Below are 22,062 nucleotides of genomic sequence, written 5' to 3'. Positions count from 1 at the left end.
TTCAAGCCACAAGTCATAAAATATACAATTTATGATGCCCCCCTAGACATATCAAAAACATCTTTGTTTTTTGTTTATTTTATAATTTAAAGGTCTTACTTTAGAACTAACAGTGGAATCAAAGAGCGAGCTATGAATAATGGCAATAATAAATAATTAATACACTGGTGTGGAGACCATTTGTTCGATGCGAAGAGAAAGGCCAACCATCGGTTTAGTGGTTTGCGGACCGGCTGGTGTAGTTGGTGGATGAAGTGGTCATCGACTGCAGTTCGGTGGTGCGCTTCTGCACGTCCATCTTCATCTTTGTGGGGCAAATCAGGCCCACCCACGCCCGTCGATTGGCCGCATCCAGGAGGACGAAGTAGACGAACATCACGAATCCCTGCATGGTGGCTGTGATGCAGAACAGGTACGAAAATGCCACGCCCGCCTGCATGAAGGCAAAAATGCCGAAAATCCAGGTGAGTCCCAGCAGGAAAAAGAGTAGAATGGAGAGCCGAATCTGCTTCACAACCATCTTCTTTTCGGCCCTGTGGATGGTCTGGCTGAGTGAGTGGGAAATACTGTAGAACACGTACACGAAGATGATGAAGTTGGCAATTGTTATGAGAGTCACTGGCAGCACTACGCCGAAGATAAGGCCGTATCCGGATGGGTAGCAGATCCCCGTGTCCGTGGCCAGCTGGGCCTTTGTGGGCACATACGACTCCGGGGCTATGAGAGCTACCAAGAGGGTCGGAACCAGCGGCAACGTCCAGGCCACAATGGCGGCCTTCAGAATGTAGTGCTGGGGCCTCTCGATTCCAATTACCGTCACATAGCGCTGGAACTGCAGGAAGGCGATGATCAGCATCCAGCTGAATAGCACCAGAAGGGAATACTGGAGAGCAGCTCCCAATGCCACGCATCGTCGAGTGTCTCCGTTCACCACCAGCTGCTCGGATATATCATCCGTGTTGATGAACACAAACAGTATCATCTGCAGGGCCATGGCCAGGCAGAGGTGCAGCAGGACCTTGGTGGAGGCCTGGGTGCGCCAGGACTTGAAAAGGCCTGCCGTGAGGAAGATTCCTAGCACTCCCACTAAGGACAATGAGCAGCCCACAATGGAAATTATGTCCAAAACACGTTCGTTGAGCGGCGTAATGAGCACATCCTCGCCTAGGCCGTTGGTTCGGTAGCTGCCGCCGACGAGAAATGCAAACTGGGTAAGGTGGAAGGTGTGGCACTCGATGATAGCGTCCCTGAGCAGATCCGAGTTGCTGGTGGACACTCCCTCAGTCCGCCACGTCTGGTAGTTCCAGAAGCCGCAACCACTGCCGGCAGCAACAGCTCTGGAGTCCGGCTCCCGAAGGTTTTCGTTCCTCAGCAGAAAGGGCAAGGCAAAAGGCAGGGAGTGGTCTAAAAAGCTGAATCATTAGATGACTGCAATGAGGAACTAAATCTGGCTTACTCACCCTCTAAGCCGGGTATGGAAATAGAGATAACCTTGCTGCGGGGTCGGCGAGTTCTTACTTCTGCAGTTTCCACAAAAAGTGCATCGTGGGCATAAACCTTAAAGGTTAGATAAGAAGCACCCTTCCTCTTAAGAGCCTGCCAGAGATTGTCGGGCAGAAAGGCCGCCGTTTCCAGGTGAGACTCTGCCTTGATGGTAGCCAAGTCATCGGTGGAGCGGAGGAACCTATACCAGAAGCCACTGGCACAGGCTAACCTGTCCTCCGAGCTGGCAGAGAAGATGGCGATTCCCGTGACATTGTCGCAAGAGGGATTGGCGAAAAATACACTCAGATTACCAGTGATCTGACCTTGTACCCCGATATTGGAATAGTTTATGGTTTCCACGCCAGTGGTTGCCACTTCGCTTGCATCACTGGTTGTTTGGGGCACCACCTTGCCGCAACTCTCCCGGGGAACCAGTTGTCCCGGCAAGGCATCCATGTAGGTTTCAAACTGACTCAGCAGCGAGTTTGTGGCATTCAGCTGAGCGGAGAGCCGCAGAACCTGGTTGCCACTGGACATGATCTCCTTGCACACACTAACGAGGTCCACGCTGAGAGCGGCGTCCTTGTCTTGCTGCATCAGGGTGCCCAGCATCTGGCCCGTCATGTGGACATCGGCGGGGAGTAGGGTTCTGTCTCGCTGCCGGAACATGTTCCTCATCAATCCAGTCATCTCCCGCCGTCCTTTAGTGTCATTTGTCCGCCTCCTGCCCTCGAGGATGTCGTCGTGAAGACTATTAAGGTCCGTGCTGATCGAGTGCTCCTTGTATCGCCTAAAACAGACCACGGGCGGCCACTGCTGAATGGACTCCCAACGAGCCCTGGAATTCTGCAGTTGGCACTCCCGCGTCACCGGCATTCCATTCCTCAGCAGGCACACATCATGCAGGGTGGCACGCTCGCCAATCCTGGCCCTCTTCCACCTGTTCATGTGGGGCGTCTGGTCATGGTTCCGGGTAATGTAGTCGTGCTCGAACTCTTCCGGCTGGCAGGTCATTGAATCACAGAAAACCATGTTGGAGTTTGTGTAGCTTCCATCATGGATAATTTCCAAGCTGGAGCAGTGATTGTAGGTGCCGTTTAAGAAGCAGACTCTCCGTGCCTCTGGGCAGCTTTCCATGTCTTTCTTCCCCAACTTATTATCGCGTTTGACCAAGATTATTGAAGGGGTGGTGGTGGGGAAGGGGATGGTGTCATATTCCGGAGCATCAAAGGTGGAAGTTGATGAGAAAGAATCTAGTAACGAAGGAGGTGCTATAGGAGCTTCTGGTGGGGGAGGAGCTCGGAAGGGTGGTGGAGGAGCAGGCGAGGGTGGAACTGGCAAGATTGGAACTGGTGGCTGATTAGTTGGTGAGAACCGCTGAGGAGCTTGGCTTGAAGGAAGGGAAAGACTTGGGGACCTTGGATCGAACGATTCCTGAGCTTCCAAACTCCATGGCATGAGAAGTGCCAGAAAAAATCCAAGGCACCGCACAATTTTCATTGTGAATCACTCAATTACGACAGCTGTTTTATGTTTTCCGTATAAATATATGTATATTTCTGGAGTACCGCCCGACTGGTAATTGTAGTTCCCACGTCCGATTCGCTCGGAATATCACGTCTCACTGAAGTCTCCACCGATCGGCTGGATGTTCGCGAACCTTTATCAGTTGCCACCGCGGTCGCTAATCAATCGTTGTGTATGTGTTTCTTTGAGGAGGCATTACTAATGCTCACTGCCGATATCTTTAAATCGCTCAGATAACACACACTCTTTAACAAAAAAGAACATGTAGTGTAGCGTCGTTATTATTTACAGTATTATTAACACTTCTTCGGAAATCGGAGGCCAAAAGCCGACCGAGTCTAGAGTATTGCTTGGCTTGTGACGTCGTGGATTGTGTTTAGCTTTTATTTGGCCAAACAGCGATTTCACGCCTTCTTTACCCTACTTGGGATTTAAAAATAAACACGCTGAATCACTAGAACCTTTCAGATATGAAGTTCATTGATAGAAATTCCTTGGGAATAGAAAAATAGAAACAAACCCATTATGAAGTAGTTTTGTAATAAAAACCGAATTATGACTCTTGCTATCTTAATTGGGAACTTTCAGTTTCCATACGCAGTATACAAATATTATTTATATAATATCTAGGGTCAGAATAGAACCACAAGTAACTAATTTGAATGTCTAGTCGTGTGACATATTAATTTAAAACTCAGCCCCATGCCACAAGGTGACAAATTGCTAATTTTGGTTTAATGAACTCGCCTTTCAAAACATTTTAAATCAATTCCAGAAAGGGTGCTAACTTTTGAAATTCTTTTTCGATTTAATGCGTATATATTGTAATATTATTCTATTCCAATCTTTGGCTTAATTTAATTTATTAGCCACGTGAAGCTGGTGACTTTTAAGCCTCCAAAAACGTTGTGACCTTGGCAGCACGCACTTCGATTATCGTTGGGACAGGTTTAGAGCTTTCACTGACTGAACGAGATGATGATAACTGGGTCGCCGGAAATGTGACAGTCTAATCTACCTTTGCCACCACGATCCCCGCCAGTTTTTCGGGCCCAAAATGTAATTTTTATAACCAATCACGTATTCATATTGTAAGCCCTGCGTAGGCTGCTGCTGCCGTTTTGCGGAAATTGTTGGCCTGTCGACACGTTTTCAATTATCAGCCAAAAGCCTCTGACGAATTCAAGCACTAAACCCACTCGCTTAGATCCATCCCCATCCCATCCCCGTCCAGTTCCATTTACATTCCGACTGGCATCACCAAAAATTGATTGGCCTGCATGCGTTCAATCAAATGTGTCACATCTTGACGTGTTCGCTCTTCCTTTATTGCTACGAGCCAAGTGGGATATGACAGACGTGCAGCTGTCAACTAGATGAATAGTGCACTGGCAGAAATTTGAAACTATTTATAAAGGATTAAAGATGCAAATAATAATAAAAAACCAATAAGTCAAAACCTTCAACTTAACCTCCTCCCCCAACCTCCAATAAGAAGGTTAAGAAGTCTATGGAACTGCATTGAAATTACTTCGATTCGGCTACTGCAATTGGTAATTCATGCCCCACCGAATATCCAATTAATGGCTTCTTCCTCCGACAAAAGCATAACGAAGTCTGAGAAGTCTAAAGCCATCCCGTAAACGTAAACTTCCTTCAGGGCAACAAGTGACTGACAGACTGGCAGACTAAGAAACTTGGTTTGTGGCATTTAGCCTTGGCCAAGTTGGCAAGAGCGAGTCAAAGCTGCACCAGCCACCAGGAAATCATTCAACAAAACTACCAGCTTTGCGGTGGTGTGACCGCCAAGTATGGCCATAAATTTTCCAGGGACGGGCACAAAGGCTGCGGATGCAAGATGAAACTGCAACTGGTGGACGGCAAGGTTGTGGGCCCCGGGGCAAATGCGATTAGGGTCGGATTCTGGAGAAGGAAAGTCGCCGGAGTCTCAAATTGAACCGGAGGCCAATGAGCCGTGGCGACATTAACGCACTTTTAACGACCCTCCCAAGGAAAGTAAGAAAGTCAAAGAGAAAGTAAAGAAAGTGAGGCACGCACGCATCGTTAAAAATTGAGCACGCATTACGGGCGTTCAATAAAAAATTGGTAAACTTGGCTTTTGCTTTTAAGCACTTAAATGGCTCGTTGACGGCACCGTCACCGCTCATAAATGCGAGTCCCCAGTCCTCAAGGATGACAGAAAGAATACCCACTGATAAGGGCAGGCAGGATTTACATACAGATATGGTATGCATATGTATAGTCCTTTATCCTGGTACAGATGGCGACCATTAAGCTCATTACGCGCCGCCATTCTTCATTCTCCGGTTCGCCAGAGTCGTCTGCCCGTGTCCTGGGTTAACAATTTTCCGGGGAAACAAAGGCGGGGAACCGCAGAAACCACATGTTAGCAGCTTCAGCTCCGGGAACCCCCTCAAGTACCCAACCAGGCATTCGACCAGCCACCACCCATGTCAATTGCAGCCAGAAGAAATTCATTTTGGCTTGCGGGCAAAGTTAAATTGAATTTTTTCGTTTTTTTTTCTGCGCTTGGAACTCGTTCATTTCGGTTGGGTGGTAGGTATGTAGGTGGGTGGGTGGCTGATTCGGTTTCTTTCCCTCCAAGCCCTGCAAGCTTTTGGCTCAGACAACAGGTTGCGGGGATTTAATGAAATTAGGCACTGACGGCAACCTCGCAGCCAGTTTCTAAATAAATACAAGCTGGCTAACAGGGTGATGCCAATTGCAATGAAAATTTCCTTATCAAAAGGCTCTTCGTAGAGGTTATTAACATAAAATTCTGTAATCCAAACATTTCCATTTTTTGTGGCCAATAAATAAATTAACGAAGAAATGTTGTGGCTTTTATACACCCTGTTTTCTTTAGTCGGATTAAACATACATTTTTGAGATGCCTTCATTTTACACAATTGCCAAGGCAACAAATATATAATACGCTCGTGTATGCAGATCCAGCGTGAACTTTGACACGGCACATGTGTTCCCAATGCCCCCCTCTAGCTTTCTGCGATTTCCCTCCTTGGACCGTGATGCTACATATTTGTGTGTTTTATGCCAACTCGGAGCAATTTAATTTAATTACTACGTCTGTTGCCGGAGCGGCATCATCTAATTTCATTTGGGACATGAGGGTCCGGGCAGCAGTTGCCCAATAAACACTGACACATGATGCCAGCCATGTTTGGCTTCCAGTTCTAAATGGATTAGCCCAGTGGCATACTAGACTCCTTTTGACCCGAGTGCTGCAATCCCTGCTGGCATTTGCCTGGAAAAATTTGCATAAGCTTAGATTAAAATTAAGTTTGACTTTTGAGCTTGAATTTTCTTAGGAAAATTGATTGAAAATTTGGGATACACTTAAATAGATCTTGGATGGCAAGTCTGAAGATATCTCGAAGTTCTCCATCTGACATACTTTACTTTTCCATTGAGAAAGTAGTAAGTTCAATCACACATTGCTCGGCCAAAAAAAAAGTTTCCAATTACGAACTCGGTCTTAGACATGTCGGCTACATCCGCATTGAGTAAAAACTTTGACTTTGGGGAAAAGTTTCTGGCCATCCTCCTCGTAAAGAGTATGTTTCTAATGAAAAACCACTTAGCCAGAGACAAAGAAGTCCACTTACCAATGTCACTGCAGATGATGGCAGGACATGCGAGATGAGTGGGATTTCCTGTTCATAAAACGGCTTTAATGTCCCTTCTTGTGAAGGAAGAAGGCTGCGGCTGCACATGCATTTTGTAGCATGCTTAACGATGGCAAAACAGGACATGGCAAGGACATGACCCAAAGTAGGGTCACGTCTAGAGATTTTCAATTTGATGCGCCTACTTAAGGAAATAAATGTCGGATGAAAACTTTGTGCTTCGCAACATGAAAGTGAAACAAGTTAAATAAATCAGATTGAAAGTTGCTTCTACTCTCGGAAAGTTGCTCTTTGCGTGGGTCTCCACTGTACTGGGGCAGTACTGTTTTATTGGCCTACGTGGGCCGGCTCTCGAAGCTGTCACACACATATGTTGATGCAACACATGGCCCATGACACAGCCAACGTGTCGTATGCGTTATGCGACTTTTGTTGCCCTATATTAAACAATTAAGCGGTCGTTTCAATTGGATTTACGAGCAAATTGAGTTGCTATTACATTCCGTTTGACCTTGAATGATTTTAATATAAATTTAATTCGATTCTCATCTGTCGCCGGCATTTCCTTCGTCCTGCGCCTTGGCAACCGTAAAACAAACATCAAAGAGGCGAAAAAGAAATTAAAAACATAAAAAAAACCAGTATGGAAAAACGGAAAAATGTGGCATAAAGCACGGGCTTAATTGCCGGAAAAAGGGTTAATTGCCGGCGTATTTGGTTTGTGCCTGCCAGGAAATACCCGAGAGCCCACTTCGGGGTCCGGACATAAAAAGTTGCGTTAATGGAAAACGGTGAGTGCGTTGGCAGCGAAAAACCGTCTACAATACGGGGCCATAAAAGCTTGAACAATGTACATTATACATACAAAAGTACGAAGGGAATCCCTCCAAAACACAATTGGTAATTTCAATATTTCCGAGGCGGGCACGCTCATCTGCTTATGCAGCCAGGGCTGGCAGAGTGAAATTAATTCAGACAGCTCCTGGGAGCGCTTTAAGCACGAATACTGCCTCATAACATTAGCCATGGGCTGGAGGGAGTAGCGTCTATCCTTGTCTTGATCCCGAGTGCCCTGCAGCCGTCTTTACAAGCGGTTGATGCATTTTTTATGTTGCCAGCATTACGGTTAGAAATTCGTGGCTGTGGTGTAGGCACTGAGCGGAAATAGGGTTTTGAAATAGTTTCTACCATACAAAGTTTTTACAAAGTTTCAACTCGATATTAGCTTTTATTGCCAAGATTTTTTAAAGGTAATTTTTTACTATATAGATCAAATAGTTTTAGTTTCTATATATTTCGTTCTCTGTACTCGAGTATGTGCACTACTTTTATCACTTGTTTGCTTTGCATTTTACGAGCATTTAAATACAATGAGAGCCAAGCGGACAGCTGTTGCATTTTCTTGTTTTCTCTGGTTGAAAGTCGAGCGGAGAAGGCGGAGAAAGTCGGGTTGGGAACGGAGCATCCCGATGCCCAGGACAAAGGCTAAACAGACACTCTGTAATTTGCCATTTTCCAGCGTGATGTTGGCTAATTAGAGAGTCCGGGGGAGAAGTCGAGTGCCGATTCGAGTCGAATTCAGAACAAGTGTAATAATATTTAAGTCCGCATTCCGTTGCAGATGCAAGAAACAGGATGCCGGATGTGGGGAGGACTTGACTCGACAAAGTAATGCAATAAACGTTATTTGCACAGTTCTGGCATAAAACTCATTGCGCCAAAGTGACCGCTTTTGTTGCTACAATGCGAGTCCACAGACTAACTGGCAACTATTACTTAATATAGTGATATATGGGAAATTTATAACCAGCACACAAGCCAAGTTCATAGTTCAAAATGGCAGCCAGAATATATGAAATGGCAGCAGACCGAGAGAGAGAGAGAGGGGTAGCGCACAAAAGAGAGAGACAAGAAGAAATAAAACATGCAAAAGTTTTCCATATTCGAGCTTCAAAATGGTATTTATGGGCGCTGTGCTCTGTGGGTTGGAAAACCGTCCCACTTTTCCGTTAGTGCAGCAGTCAGTTTTGATTACTGTTCGAAAAACACAATAGATTAAATAAAAGCGCAAAATAAATTGCATTTAAGCTCCATCAAAATGTATTCATGAGTTGGGATGCGACATGGATCTATTTTAATAAGATTTCAGCACGGATTTTATCTAATATTTGTACACGCACACTTTAGACAACTTTTTGCTCTTTCAATTGACATACTCAATTAAACTTTGTGGTTAATCTCTGATGGAATGTATCCGGTATCTCTGCAGGAATCTACATTAATTAGTTGGCAGGCAGCGTCAAAGACATACTCCGGAATACATCAAATATTTAAATTGGCTTACGAGTAGGTGAAGCTTTGAAAAAGGATCCCTCTCGGATTCCTTGGGCGGGTTAGTTATGCTGATTTGGCTGGGGTTAGGGATCCTGAAAAACAAAATGCTAATGGCAGCCAGACAAAAAACATACATACATACAGACTGTGTGACAGGTAGCACTTTTGGAATGTCAACCCTTTTTATGGATACTTTAAAATTTAACAGCACTTGCTTCATTAATTTCTGAGCACTTTTACGCCCTTTGACTTGCCACTTGACAATGGGAAAGCGAAACTGCTGAGCTGTCAGCAGAAAAGCCAGAAAATCGCAAAATACTTTGGCTTAACCCCACACCACACCCCACACACACATGGCTTAACCCTTGAGTAGAAGTCGAGTCGAGTCGAGTTGAGTGGACTCTATTCCAGCATTGTTTACTCTCAGTCCTTATTTTTTCTGGCAGCTTAATTTACTCACATTACGTATACGACATGCAAGCCGAGATAGCTGAACAGTTTTTTGTTTCTCCCGAGCCCAGAGCACAGAGTCCAGAACCCAAATACCAGAGCCCAGAGTTGAGAGAAGCTATAGTTAAAAAATAACAATCTGTTGTGCCTGTGATGCAGGCGAATATTTTGCTGTGGTCCAGGTCAGTCTCTGGTCAGTATTCGGGCATTCAGGAGAATTCATTTTGGTCCAGTTGTTGGCCCATTTGACTGCAAGCCACATCAGCATATAAATATTGATTTTTTTGTCGACCATCGTCGAAATGAAAACTGGTTCGAATTGTTCTGACATGACTGCTAAAAAGTCGAAGCCAGAAATTAGAGGAACAGAAATAAATCTTTTCAATCTGCAGGACGAATACTGAATACCAAATCCAAAGCCAAAGCTAGAGGGAAATGGGATTTTCTGGATGTGAAGTCCTGCATTGTGAAACCAATTCGTTTCCATTTGTCCTCGGCGTCACTGGCACTCTACATATACGGAAACATATACGAGGATGTGTATTCGAATCTCCCACACAATGCAATTGAACTCTGCCTTCGCCCTTTGCCACTGCCTCCGTCATCTTCATTCCTTGCTCCACTTCCGCTTCCGGTAGTCCAAGGCAGAGACTCCCGTTATTGCTGATCCTTCTGCTGACAATGCAAGTGACAGTCGGAATGCAAACACAATGCACAATACGAAATCCACAATACAAAAGGCAGAATACAAAATACAGAAAGCGACCCGTGAACACAATACAGGTGGCCACTGCACAGTGGAGCCCGTTCAGAGGATATAATGGTACCGTTTCTTAAAAAAAATATAGACCGATTTCAGTTATTTTATATATAGTTTAAGGAGTGTGCAGTCAAGGCAAGGGATCAGTTGATCACCATGGAGTATCAACATTAATATTTCTTATTAATTTAATTTAAACAGTATAAGATGACTTTAAAGTTTAAACTTTGAAGCTTAGAACGTAAAGCCTTTAAGATATTTATATAAGATTCAATATGCAAATATTTGACTAACATACAACATAGTGCTTCCAAGTTAGTTATTTAGTTGTTAAAATAATACTTTCCCTCTTATGGCTGTTCCACCGTCCAATGTGGATTACGGAAACGCCAACGGAAGCGTTCAACACTTAACCTGATTGCATTCGCCTCAAAGGCTGAGCTTGGATTTGCGGATTTGCCTCCAGCCCGGAGTGGTCACCGGAGCATTGGGAAATTTCCATTTGGAATGCCGGCAGCCGGTAGTCTGGACTTAGCCAGGTTTAATAGCCCATTAACACTTTATGAGAAGAGCGAGGTCCCTGGCTATTTTAATAGGAACATGTCCATTTATATTTGTACACTTGCGTGGGAGTGCTAGGGGAGCTATTTTTGTCCCCGAAAAAATTTTGGCGGAATTGTCGCGGGTCACGCCACACGGCCCCGAGTTCGTGTCTGGGGCAGGGCTGTTTGGTCAATACTCAATTATGGCCCACGGCTGGGGGCCCATTTGCTGCAGCTGCCAAAACAGGACGGGACTCAAATACTGGAATACAAATTGGAGGCGCAAAGGCTAAACTGCGGATCTGTCACCTGCCGACTGACAGCCGCGAACTTTGCTTTTTCCAAACAAATTGCGAGCATTTAATGTTGCGTGAAAACGCTCAGCGCCCGACTCTCAAATGAATGGAATGAAATTGAAAGGAAAAAATCAGGCTAAAGAAAAATCAACTTTCTGATTCAGAGGACTTCCCCACTTTGTCAGCACAGTTCTTAAATAATTCAAAAGGAGCAAGGACAATTTCCGCTTCTTTTTGCGTTTGAGAAAAATTGACTTTTAATTTGCGGCGGCAGCTTTGGCAAATGGATATTTTTCTCCTGGGCTACGCTCCTCTTATAAATAAACAAATTGTTGGTCATCAAACAACATGAATTCCAATTAATATGCAAATGCTAAGACGGAAAGAAAAAGGGAGGAGCGTTATTAAATGGGGGACGACGGACTTCAGGACTTTATTTGTAAAGGTTTATTTTGGTACGAAGGTTTCATGTTTTGAATTTTGCTAATTGTGTATATTCTTAGAAAAATAACAAAACGTTTTTAACAGTGCACACTTGTATAATTAACCTGGCTGCTGGTCGGGGCTTTTGGGTAGAGCCTGTTGTGGTAATGATGTTTTGCCATCAACCCATCTATGCACACTCGCAGCCCCAGAGGAGCTCCATTTGCAAAGTCATTACCTTGGCGGCGCTGACAGGCCAGGACATTCCCCGGATTCCCGCCCCATATACCTGCCCAACACTCCCGATGACATTTCAATAAAGAGATTCGCGCACCAAACAACCAGTGGCTGGAAGTTTGGATGGCAAATGGAGAGTGGTTTTGGTAAACAAACACAAAGAGTGTCCTGTAGAGGCACACAAAGCACCAGATAGAATCCTGGAACAATGCAGTTCAATTAGGAAAATGGTAGAGTTGATTAAGTTGGATGCCACGAGCCACCCACCAGCATATGCCCCATAAAATAAAGTACCCAGCAATTTCCATTTATTGCATCGACTATTTCAATTATATCGAGTGCCCGGACTATATGCTATAGGCCTCGGATCGAAGTCGTGACAAACGCCTATTGGGGAATAGATTTACACGGGTCCTGCCCGCAAATGGAAGTCATTTATCAAAAACAAAGGCGCTGACTCGGCAGCCTTCACCTGGCAGATAAGAAAAGTCTGTCTCCGCCTCCGTCTCCGAGGGTCCTTTTGTTCAAATCGATGTTGCCATTCCAAGGGGGCAGGCTCCTTTCTTCCTGCTCCTTTGTCGCTGACAACCGGAGATAAATACGTATATACAGGTCATTTTATTGTAGTCCCGACACCGGAGAGAGAAGTCCGGGATTGGCAGGGAAATCAGTGTGCTGTGCATATTTAATGGCGTATGCAAATGTAAAGGGTCCCAAAATGGCTTAAAGGCTTGTTTATTTACGAGTCGAACAATACCACGAAAACATATTTAACTCGCCGGCATTGTGTTTTGTATTCTTCGGTTATCCGACTTTAGTTTAGAGCCCTGCCCGCCATTTGTAAGTCATGCCGAATGTCAAAAGAAACCCCAAAACAAGCCACTTGGCCTACTCTTCCTGGACTGGGTCACCTATGAACCTTTATCCGTATTGGGTTCGTCGATTGTCCTAAATCAAATTGCCATTCTTGGGCTGACTTACAAAACGGTCTAGATAAGAGGGAGTGGCTTTTAGTTTAGTTTATTTAAATTCCCAAAGGAACATAGAGTTTTTATTATCTAGCTTAAAGTTATATAATAACTTATGTGATTTATGTTAAAAGAAACTATTATAGTTAAGGATTGTAGAGCGTATTAAAGAAGTACACATTAATTTTGAAGCCTTCAAGGCAAACTAATAAATACTTTATTATGAAACAAGGAGGATTCTTTTATATCAAAAACCCAACTCGATCCTAGCAGCGACTTTCGAATAAAGCGCATTTCATTTAAACTAAATACCTTGGTGGGTAGACACTTTGAATTTGAGTGATTGTGACCACTGTACATCGGTTTAAGCTGATTGCCGGTGGGTAGGGGCTGTTTGGGTTTGTGTTTTGATGAACGGCAGGTGTGAAGCATTTCATTGCCCGAAAGTAACGACCTCTGTGAGTTTTCAACGCGCCCCCAGCTGGAGGGTTTCGGATATTTATTGTCTAAACGAATCTGCCGCTGGTGGTTGGAGTATTTCAAAATTAATGGCCGTGGCAACTTGAAAGCAGAAAAGCCAGCACCCTGGAGGGGGGCTTTTAAAAACTAAGTTACCTGACCCATCTCTCACCTATCACTCTGGTGGGGGCTGAGGGGGAATTTCTATCGATTCGGCTCGTGCCGTAATTAGAAGTCCAGGACGAGCCTGGCTGGAGGATGATGGTGCGGATTGTAGCTGGAAATGCTTTCTCTTTGATTGCACACCCGATGCTGATTGATGGCCCGTGTCAGTTAGATTAATCGATTCCCTGCTAGTGCTAAGCGGGAACCTAAAGGTCACTCTGCCTTGCATCATAAGAACTACACGAAAATCGCATTTGCTGCCTTGTAGCCAAAGATAATTTGGCCAAGTGCAACTGGGTACACCCTGAGCCTTAGCCTTAGATTAAAACAGAGAACAAAGGACACGGAGGCTGGGACCTGACAAGTCTTTGGAATTAATATTAAATGTGCTCCAAAAAGGTTTTCGGCTGCAGACCTTTTGCTAGAAGAGCTCAAATCATGCGAAACTTGAAATAAATTGTTAAACATTCTGAGCTGCTTGCCTGCAACGACAACAAAAGCCAAGGACATCACAGGATAGGTCCAAAGGATGCCAGCCAGCCAAGTCAAGCACAATAACGGGCAACAAGTAAGCAAACAAACAACACACAGTGTCTTGGATGTGTGCATTAAAAGTCAACGACTCGGCAAATGAATTGCAGGCTCAGGCAAATTAAATTAGCGAACCAGCTTGATGTCCTTGCGGGTGACCCCTAGTCGAAATTACTCCATCCCGGGGAAAGCAGCGGCCCAAAAATATGTCTATCCCTACACTTTATGAGTCGTCGGCCTGGCGGTATTAAATATTTAGCTCACCTCTGAGAAATTGGCAAGGTGGCGAGGATAAAATGCGCCTAATGGTAATCAATAATCTCCCCTGGACAAGCTTAATTAGTCAAATACAGGGATGTGAGGAGTGTGAGGTTGCGTTCCAAATTAACGATTGTGTTTGGAAATAATTAAAGTTGATTGAGCATAAAAACCTCGGCTGAAATTTGAGCAGCTTACACGAGGCCATTAAATCTCTGCGGATATGCACGATGGAAATCGAAATTGTATTCCGTCAGCATCTCACGTTTCTCGATAGGATGTAGGACATAGGCCGCATCCCCATGGAAGTTCCGATATCCCAGCTCAGCATCTGACATAATTGCACCGCCGACAATCAGCTAAAGTTGGCCTCCAAACCTGAATCCTGACAACTTTAATCGGGTCCAAAGAGAATTTTCAAAGAGCTACCCTTAAGAGAAAAACTCAGAGAACGGACATGCGTGGCGTTCGAGAGTGAGTCTTGTTGCTGCTATGCCCCGCCTGCAGTGGCTTACGTTGCGTATACGCAATGCCACGTTAAGCATACGCCGTGTTGGAGGCACACTCGGATGGTATTCAAGCGGAAGTGCGAGCTCCGGCCGAGCAAACACCCAAAAATCCACAATCGCCGCCCGCCGGGTCATTGTTCTACCATTCTTGACGGTACAGTATGGTATATAGTATATGAATGCAAACAACCTGGCCAACAATTTTCGCAGGCACTATGAAACGTGTCTGGGCATCTCTCAAGTAGTCGGACACCCGCCCACGCTCACCTTGAAGGCGTTTCGGGGAGTACTATTAAGGCGCTGCTCGCTTATATTCAAATCCATAAAAGCGTCATTAGAGCGTCGCATAAAACACAAAAGGTGCGCGGCCCGAAATTAATTAAAAAGGTCCGAAAAATTAATGGTGCATAAGAATTATGCAAAGGTTTCCAGCACTACGTTCAAATATTTACCTTAGAAAATTGTACCAATTCGTTCTCTCCAGCAATTGAAGAAGAAATAACTACAATAAAGCTAGGACTAAAGCCATTTCACAGTTTGTTTGTATTTTTATTAGCGTTATAAATAGTTACCCCTCGCAGCCAGGAATAGAATATTTAATTCGTATTTACGTGTCGGTATGAAAAAGGTCAGGTATTCTATTTTGCACGCAAAAATTAGCAAAAATAGAACTGAAATATTTATGTTGCGAGGGGTCACACTGATGACATGAGAGAGTGGATTCAAATTATGTGGAAGCCCCGGAGTTATGGCAAAGGTAATCTTTATGGTCCACCCTCGCACGTGTCCTCTGGAATGGACAGAAGAGTCCCTCGCATTTGTTTACGTTCTGTGCAATGTTTGCCCCATAAACCGGGAGCGACACGAACGTCAGATTGTCCAGGACCCAGGCAAATGAAGTAATATGAGTGGCAAACAGACACACATCCTGTCACACTTACGCCAAAGGATATACCCACCCACCCAGGGCAGAATTGTGGGCAATTAAGCGCAGTGCTTAAGCCTGATGAGGTTTTCAGCGTGAGATAAATATCAAAGAAATAAAAGAGAGCAGCCCGGCCACATTTGTCAGTAGAGCTGTCGGATTTCCAAACACAGAGAGAATTCTCAGAATCATTAGAAGATTTGAGAAAGAAAGGGCTATCAGAATTATTAGTAATAGTGCCTAGAAAAGGCATGACCGGTTTCCTGTTTAAATATTTATATGATATATCAGAACTTATTTATTAATTTCTTTCACTGCACTTAAATAAACTTGTACATGAATCCGTGGCACTGCCGCAGAGTAATAATTGCGCCTTCGAATGACTGTTATTTGCTGAAGGAGGAGGACGCGCAAGTATGGGATTAATTTGATTACACTCTTCTATGGGGGACTAGAGTGGAGGCGGCTACTTTAACGCGCTCGATGGGCTCGAGGAGCCTTTGCTGATTACAGGCTCAATTCAACTCTATCGGGGGGGAGCTGGGGTGGACAGACTCCAGCTAGTCGAGGGTTATTTGCCACCTGTTGAGCTGTCCTGGGACGGGGGCACATTGAACCTTTGCCAACTTTTCGCCACAGAACTTTGGCAAACATTCGCCAGACATTAAATTCTATTTCGAGTGGTGTTTCATTAGGATCTAAACATAAATTAGCCCTTTGAGTCGATTTAAGTTGTATTTGTCCAGGGTCTGGTGTCTGGCTGGCTGACTCGCTGGCTGGCTGGCTGGCTGTCTGTTGCTTTGTTTAAAGTTCAAAAAGCGTGAAATGCTAACAAGTTAATTGAAATTCCTGCAGCGTTTCACGTGCGATTGTTTGCTTTCAGGACACGACAAGAAAAAGTCAACTCACCCGACGAAACGACGAAAGGAAAGAATTTCTTTTCATTTCAGTTTTTCCTTTATTTTTGCCTTTATTTTCCATTGCCTCCTTGCCATTTCCTCTTGGCTGGGCAAACACTTTGCTGGTGTGAAAAAAATGTAGACAAGTGTAAATTTATACTCCCCCCTGGTGTGGGGGTGTGGAAAGGGGGTGGAGCCACTTAGGGTTTCTTTCCGAGAGAAATATGAGAACTTGCAGCTTTGACGTGAGCCATAAAGAAAAATTTAAATATATCTCTAAGTGCGCCATTGTTTATTCAGCGCGACTTCAAATAGACAGATAGTATCTCGGCATCTGCATATATACGAGTTGTATTCCATTTCCACATCAGGTGTGTGTGTGTGCCGAAAGTCAAACAAAAACTACTGCACAGTTTATTGTACATCGGAGCGCAACTTTTGGCGGAGTTATTTTCCAACTTCCCAGCAAAACCCCATAAAGGAGTCCAAGGATACGTATGCCGTTTACAATACCCAAGTTGCCAAACTATCCCAAATGCAGATGATAAGAGTGGCTGGTCGGAGGATTCAGGTTTAGCTGCCTGGGATTTACGTAACCGACATTCGGTGTGTATAAATATAAACCGTGGAGCCGCTAAAAGCCACACCGCATCAAAATGGCCCCGGGGAAATGCGTCAAAACGGGAGAATGTGTAGCCACATTTTCATACAACGTTATTGGGTTTGATTCGGTTTATGGCCACACTGTGAAAAAATGGTGGATTCCCCAACTTTGTGACTTATTTTAATGCATGCTTCTTATTTTAATAAATTTTTATAAAAAGCACAGAGAGGGACAATTAAATTGTTGCAGAAATACTTTTCCATTCTCTTTGGCGGGAACTTTTTGGGGCAGGGTAGGGTATGTGGCATTGGGGATTATTGCACAAAGCGCATAAACTTGTTAAATATGCAAAATGCCCTCTATCTGTTTTTTTTTACTCTGCGGTAAATGCATTGCGGGTTGGAGGTCGAAGGGCGGGGATCTCCTGTCAGTCGCAAATTTCTGCCTTCATCCTGGGTATTATGATAAATGATTTGTCAGCAGCGAGTTAAACAGCAGGCCAGGCGGCATAAATTATGTACGATGGCAAAAGGTCAAAGGTGGCAAGCTGCCTTTGCCACAAACGATGCCAGATGCCCGATGCCTCTGGGGCATGTGAGGGCATCTTCATTAATGTCAAACTAGACGACTTCTTTCGGTCTTTGAAACGCTCTGTCAGTTTTCCAGTCGAGTGCAGTCGGCAAACTATTTTAATTAGTTTCTTGCCAGCCGAAAAGTTTATTCAACCTTTGATTACCTTAACCGACCAAAAAAAAACAAAGATAAAAAGCGAAAACAGAGCACAAAGAAAAAAAAACAGATGTCGTGCCTGTGCAATATAAAATCGATGATCCATTGAAGGATCCAAATAGGTGATTAGGTAATGGTAATGGTAATTGGCTTGGGCGCAGGACGCACCCATCCTGGCCACTCCTAGAATCCTCCGATGGGGTCTGGGGGGTGGTAAAATGGAGTGCGCCAAGTCGATTGGAAAGCAATTCGCTTGCCCTTGCCATGCATAAAATATGAGGCAACCAGGGGCCATAACTCAATTTGGTGCTCCATGCATCCTCCTCTTCCATTTCCCATATTCCATATTCCAGGACCGACATACCCATTTGGCATCATCATCAAATCGAAATCGCTGGTATTGGTATCGATATAAAAATAAAATGCTTGTCTGCAATTTGGTTTAGTTCAAAAGCCCATCAAACTCATTATGTAGCATTCAGGCTGGCCTTTAACCATATGAGCTGTTTTAGGGCGGTTCTACTTCGAAAATACTTCATACGTATCATATGAAACATAAGATACTAGGGCCACCCTAATACACACTGATGAAGGCTAAAATATATGTATTTTTTTGAGGCCGCTTCCTTTTGTTTGTTTTGACAGACGAATCCCCGACATGGGGAGCCTGTGTGACAGAGGATTTAGCACTCAGCGCCAGCTGGACTCAAATCAGCAGAAAAAAAAATCAGGGATGGCTGGCTGGGTGGCTCTGTGGGTTGGGTGGGTGCCTGATTATGATTCGCCTCTTGTATAACATATGAAATATGAACAAGATGGACAAGAGAGCGTGCATAAGCGGTGTGTTTTTTCCTGAGCCGGAAACGACCCTCATCAATATGGATATTTTGTCTGACGGACATGTGGGGCCTGTTCGCGGTGCTTAAGTTTTTCCTCGGAACTTTACAAATTAATTGCATAAATAAATAATTTCCATAGTAATTACAAAAAGGCAAGTCAGTGCAAGCACTTCAGTGGAAAGCGATGCAGGACCTTAGTTTGCATATAAATCAAAATGCTAATGCAATCAAATCGATATTTGCATTTTGCGAAATCTTGCAAATTCGTAATTACGTAATGACGCAAACGGATTACGAGCCACAGACGTTTAGCTTTAATTGCGCTTCCGTTTCCGTTACAAGGTTGGGGCAAAACTCAAGGTAACTTTTGGTAGCCTTTCCCCTGCAGATGCCGCCAAAAAAGGCTCAGTAAAGGCAGAGAGAAATGGCTTAAATGGATTTCAATGGCTTTGCTCTAAATAAGGTGAGATGAACTTCATAAAATGGCATTTAAATCATAAACTTGTTTATAAAAATATACCAAAACAAAACTAAACTATTTATGTCATCTTATGAATTTTAAACTGACTGCTTCACATAATTAATCAACTGAAAAATAAATCAAAGAGACCACTCCGATTTTGGTCAATTAACATTTTACAATCAATCGAGAAGTCATAAAAATGTTCGGGGATCATTTAGCAATTGACCAGATCTTCCATACAAACAAATGAATGTTAATCTGGCCGGCCGATTGATGATCTGCCATTCCGAACATCTCAATCGAGTTGGACGGGTATTGCTCGGAGCCACCTTATGAGTTAGCATATGAATCGCATTATGAGCTCTTTTGTTGGTGACTGTCCATCTTCGGATCAAAATTGTATATCCACCTGAAAGAGAGATATCTTTTTTGGAGTTGTCGGGCCGGCATATCGAATGACAAGACAAACGACCGACGATATGCTTTTAATGCGCATTGTCAGGCATAAAGAGGCGACGATTAAAAATCAATATAAATACACCGATTCTTATTGTCAACGCACTACAAAAGGAAGCTAAAACCAGACGATCTGGACACGCTCTCGGCTATATAGAAATCATTATGCTAATTGAATGGATGGTGGCTCAACCCCATGTAAGCTGACCACTCATAAATTTGATTTATTCAGCCGCATCGAACCGAATTTGCATAATTATAATGGCGTAAAGAGCCAGAGTCGCCTCTTAGTCTGAGCCTCTACAAAACCTGACCCCTGATCTATTACTGGGATCTGAGAAAAAAAAAATTGGAAAGATTGCGATTGTATCTTCAGCGCGAGTTGGTCCCTGGTCTGGCCAGATTTGGTGGCACCTTGTGATCGATCCAACTGGATTGGAGTGCCGACTTCACAACAAGATCACAGGTTCTAGTGACGGCTTGTTAAAATTATAAATTAACGAAAATGGAAAACTAACTTTGGGTTAAGGCGAAGCTTATAGACCTTATACATATATATACACCTTCTTATTATAAAAAAAAAGTTGGCTAATTGGAGAAAATATCTCAGCCATTTCCAATTTTGATTGAAAATGATAGTTCTGGAAGATCTAAGAAGGAAGATGTATAACAGTTGCCAATCGCAAAATGAAAAATGGGCACAAATTCCCTCCGATCTGTTTCAAAATATAGGAAATCTTCTAGAAAAATGTATATAACCCTCTGCAAGGGTAAAATACTCTGATCTTCTATGCATAAATCACGTGCCAGCCGTGCACAAAACAGAATTAGATTTCACACAAAAAACTCACTGGATGCCCAGAGAATGGAGAATGGCAGGCTGCCTAGTCGAGTTTGTAGAAATTTATGTAAATGCACGAGACCCTGAACTTGAAACGAGTCTTCGGAGCAGAAGCCGCTCCACTAGCTTCAGTCTGCTGTTGAACTATTCGGAGATCGGTTGGATTTTATAGACTGGGAGCTGCTCCAGGGAGAGATATTGTTGGACATATTGGATAAAACTGCAAGGACCATGTACTGGACTACTTTTTGGGTAAATTAAAAAGTGAAAAATATTAAATTCAGGTTTTTGACTATTATGAACATTAGTGTGATTTGTGTAATTGATTAATCAATCAATCTTCTTGACTTATAAATTAAATTCGTATAAAACTTATTTAATTTAAAGCTAATATATCAATGTTGAAAAAAAAAACCTTGAAATTAAGTTACTAATTTATATTTAAAACAAAATAAAGGCCTAAAAGTTGCCAATCGGTTTCTATATATTTTGAAGGTGACATTTCTGCGTTTTAGTTTGAAGTTTTTGTGGAATATTTTAGCTGATTGCAGTTTATTTTTCAGATATTTACTCTGTTAGCCATGGCGAGTGCCGCTACTCAGGGCCGGGACTATCTGCCACGCCCGCCGGCCAGGACTTACGTGTACAACGCCCCTCCGCCCAGCACGATGGTCGCTTTGCGTCGCATCATCCAAGGACACCTGGACCGGTTCCAGCAGGCGGATCAGGCCCATTTCTCCCGGCGATCCCAGCTCCAGCAGGCAAAAGCAGATGTGGGGGCGGAAAAGCGACCCCAGGTTATGCAATTGTGGCTAGTTCCGGCCGGATCCGCTGGATCGGCATCGGATAATGTTTTGGAATACGCCTTGCCGCCCAACACGCCGACGCCAAAGAATTACGCCCGGAACTTCCTGCCGGAGGGCCGGGATGTGGTACCCGGAAGCTCTTACATACCGCTACGGTTGCTGGTGATAAAGCGATGAGGCATTTCGATATTTTCGCTTCGAGAGATGTTTTCGTTTTCCAAGGCGGCAGCGGCAGCGTTTGTTGTCCAAACGAGTTCGTGTGCGGCTTCTGGCTGTGGAATGTCAACGACAACCAGTAAATGGCTAATTTGCTTTAATCCTACTGGTTCTCTCGGCCAATTTTAGATTATAGTTTAGCTTAGAGTAGTTCGTCTAGCTGGCATTTCAGTTCGCCCAATCTAAATTAACTCACCACCATCCCTCCAGAGCCATGACTAAGACTAAGACTTGCGACCTTATCGCATCCAATAAAACAAAACCGAAATCAAGCCAGCCAGCCGTGTGCCTTCGTCGTAATCTATGAAATACATTCACCAAAAACTAAGTTGTCATCTCATTTACATAAATTAGAAGTCATAAATTTGAAGTGAGCGGGGAACCACTTGCTACCGATTGGGAGCTTTAAGCGGTTAAGACTCAAAACATCGGCAAGGCAGTTGACAAGCAGTTTATGAAAAGCTTTCAAACGCTTAAAGCTCAAAAAGCTTATGTTGGTTCATATCTTTTCTAAGCTTGTGGCATTTAATATTTTTGTTAGTCCATGTTAATATTATTTTAAGTTATATGATTATATTCATGTTTTCATAAATGGCAGTTATGATAATTCACTTATTTATTGGAACTTTTTATTCCTTTTGCTTTAAATTCAAATATGTTTTTTTAAAAAAA

General features: G+C 43.7%; 2 protein-coding genes across 2 annotated transcripts; one reads left to right on the top strand and one right to left on the bottom strand.

Annotated features, from left to right (window-relative positions):
* On the bottom strand, positions 1-3,096 carry Mayo (mayo). The gene is made up of 2 exons (XM_017233025.3): positions 1,461-3,096; positions 1-1,404 (listed from the first exon to the last, which is right to left on the bottom strand). Exons 1-2 carry the CDS (start codon positions 2,983-2,985, stop codon positions 215-217), a joined length of 2,715 nt encoding a protein of 904 aa, XP_017088514.2. The 5' UTR covers positions 2,986-3,096; the 3' UTR covers positions 1-214.
* Positions 3,097-19,984: 16,888 nt separating this feature from the next.
* On the top strand, positions 19,985-21,718 carry LOC108119747 (uncharacterized). The gene is made up of 2 exons (XM_017233070.3): positions 19,985-20,620; positions 20,932-21,718. Exons 1-2 carry the CDS (start codon positions 20,600-20,602, stop codon positions 21,349-21,351), a joined length of 441 nt encoding a protein of 146 aa, XP_017088559.2. The 5' UTR covers positions 19,985-20,599; the 3' UTR covers positions 21,352-21,718.
* The last annotated feature ends 344 nt before the right edge of the window (positions 21,719-22,062 follow it).

The sequence above is a fragment of the Drosophila bipectinata genome, chromosome 3R (genome assembly GCF_030179905.1).
Source record: "Drosophila bipectinata strain 14024-0381.07 chromosome 3R, DbipHiC1v2, whole genome shotgun sequence".
Lineage (NCBI taxonomy): Eukaryota > Metazoa > Arthropoda > Insecta > Diptera > Drosophilidae > Drosophila > Drosophila bipectinata.
Note: the sequence above shows the minus strand (reverse complement) of the source record. Positions and strands in the feature narration are given on the sequence as shown.